The 1850-nt window shown below is 37.9% G+C and overlaps 1 protein-coding gene across 1 annotated transcript in view; it reads right to left on the reverse strand.

Moving 5' to 3' along the window:
- Positions 1 to 90: 90 nt before the first annotated feature.
- Positions 91 to 1850, reverse strand: part of LOC103357072 (uncharacterized) — a 22211-nt gene continuing 20451 nt past the window's right edge. Inside the window, exons 3-8 of the mRNA XM_008281462.1 lie at positions 1441 to 1677; positions 977 to 1003; positions 796 to 888; positions 400 to 487; positions 260 to 319; positions 91 to 178 (exon numbers count right to left, since the gene is read on the reverse strand). Coding sequence (XP_008279684.1) covers positions 118 to 178; positions 260 to 319; positions 400 to 487; positions 796 to 888; positions 977 to 1003; positions 1441 to 1677 — 566 coding nt within the window. The 3' untranslated portion in view covers positions 91 to 117. The remainder of the gene's footprint in view (positions 179 to 259; positions 320 to 399; positions 488 to 795; positions 889 to 976; positions 1004 to 1440; positions 1678 to 1850) is intronic.

Below are 1850 nucleotides of genomic sequence, written 5' to 3' on the forward strand. Positions count from 1 at the left end.
GATTTTGATTGTGTTTGAGAAATGCAGGTGAGATGAAACAAAGGATGCTAATTATGCCCATTATTACGCTGTAATCTGTTGGTGTGTTTGCATTATTCTATGACACATTTGTCATAATTATTTTTCATGCTGAAAAGGAGCGGTGTCATCATCCAATCCAGGATCAGCTTGAGGTGCTCTAAAGACATAAAAAGAAATCTTAAAATGAGTTTATTAACTTATGTATGAATGTATGTATGTATATTTAATGATCACTAACTTCTCAGTGACGTCTCCAGATCTTTGGTGCATGTTTAAGGCTTCAGTCTCACGATGGTCACTGAAACAAGTTGATATTAATATGAATGATACACTTTACATTAACACATACAAAGATGAATTATGCTATTTTTCAGTCACCGTTGCAGCTGCTTATCTGGCTGTCTGGTCCGTCTCTTCTTACATAGAAAAGCAAACAGACCTGCGACTACTAGCAGCAGTACTAAACCTGTGAAAACAAGAGATAGCATTTAAGATAAATGCACCAATAAAAACAATTGAAACACCATAATATATAGATCTCACCTGACTGACTGTCAGTAAAGCAGGAAGAGAGAAGATGGTGTCGTAAAAACAAGTTAGCTTAGTAGCAAGAAGTCATGTTTATTTTATCAAACAACACTTAGTGAAAGCATGCGTTTAAAGAGGTGACAGGTAGATTTATGATTTGCTGAAATCATCAGGTGTTTCTCCAGGTGCAGGAAAAACATGGTGCATAAAGACAAAGTACTACAGCTAATGGTGATGAGAACTTACCAGGTACTACTACTCCAATGACAATATAGCTTGTGCGGTTCTTTCCCGGCTCATGCAGACCATCTGGGCTGACTGGTTGTGATGATGTGGGATCTGGAAATAAAGTGCAAAATGTCACATCAATGCTCCATCAAAACAGTGAGCAACATGATGTAAGGTACGTATCTACAGAACAGCTTACCATTGAAAAGACAAATGCTGTTGTGGTCTAGAAGGGAGAACAAGAGAAATGTTACAAATGTGTCCAGTGATTCCTTTAAAGACAAAAATTGCTACCACAGTGCCCTCTGCTGCATGTCCAGTTCTGAGGCTTAAAGTAAGGCTGAGAGCAGAATATGAATACTTATAACATTGTTTAGCAGCAGCACATGGATGACAGTGAGGAAAACCTAGATGATAGGTGTCTACTTGACACAGTATCCCCATATTAATCACAGCACACAGGCAGAATATTCAAATTTTTCAACACTACAATAAGTGGTAAACCAGGTTGCTGAAACAAATACATGATTAGACCAAAAAAAAATAAAAAGTTGGAACAGGGATAATAATGTAAATATGTTATTTTATTTTATTTTATGTTCAGGAATGGTGTGTATTTTTCGGGAAAAAAAACTGAGGGCTTTAGAAAAAAAATGTAAATACCTGTACATTTTCCTTTTGGAATTTCTTTATCTGCTTCAAAGTCACAGTCACCATTCATAGAGGTGGAAACAAATGCCCGGCCATCATGTTGGCAGACACTGTTGAGTTGTGGAGGGCCTGAGCAGTTTGGGATGTTGCTGGAATTCAACAGGGGCTCGTCCTCACAAAACACTTGGGTCACATTTTCAGCACATCCTTTAGGCTTGCAGTAGAACGTCTGCACAGGTCCGTTTCCACCTGTAACATCATGCAGCATGTCTATAAAATATCTTGCAGAAACTTCAATATCATAAAAATAGTGCAAATGAAAGACGACATGTCTGACCTGTTGTTACTGGGAGACACAGAACAAGTTCAGAAACAAACAGCAGCAGAAAGATGAAGGTCAGTTCTGTCAAGACAAATATATG

Source organism: Stegastes partitus, unplaced genomic scaffold (genome assembly GCF_000690725.1).
Source record: "Stegastes partitus isolate 25-593 unplaced genomic scaffold, Stegastes_partitus-1.0.2 Scaffold234, whole genome shotgun sequence".
NCBI classification, from domain to species: Eukaryota; Metazoa; Chordata; class Actinopteri; family Pomacentridae; genus Stegastes; species Stegastes partitus.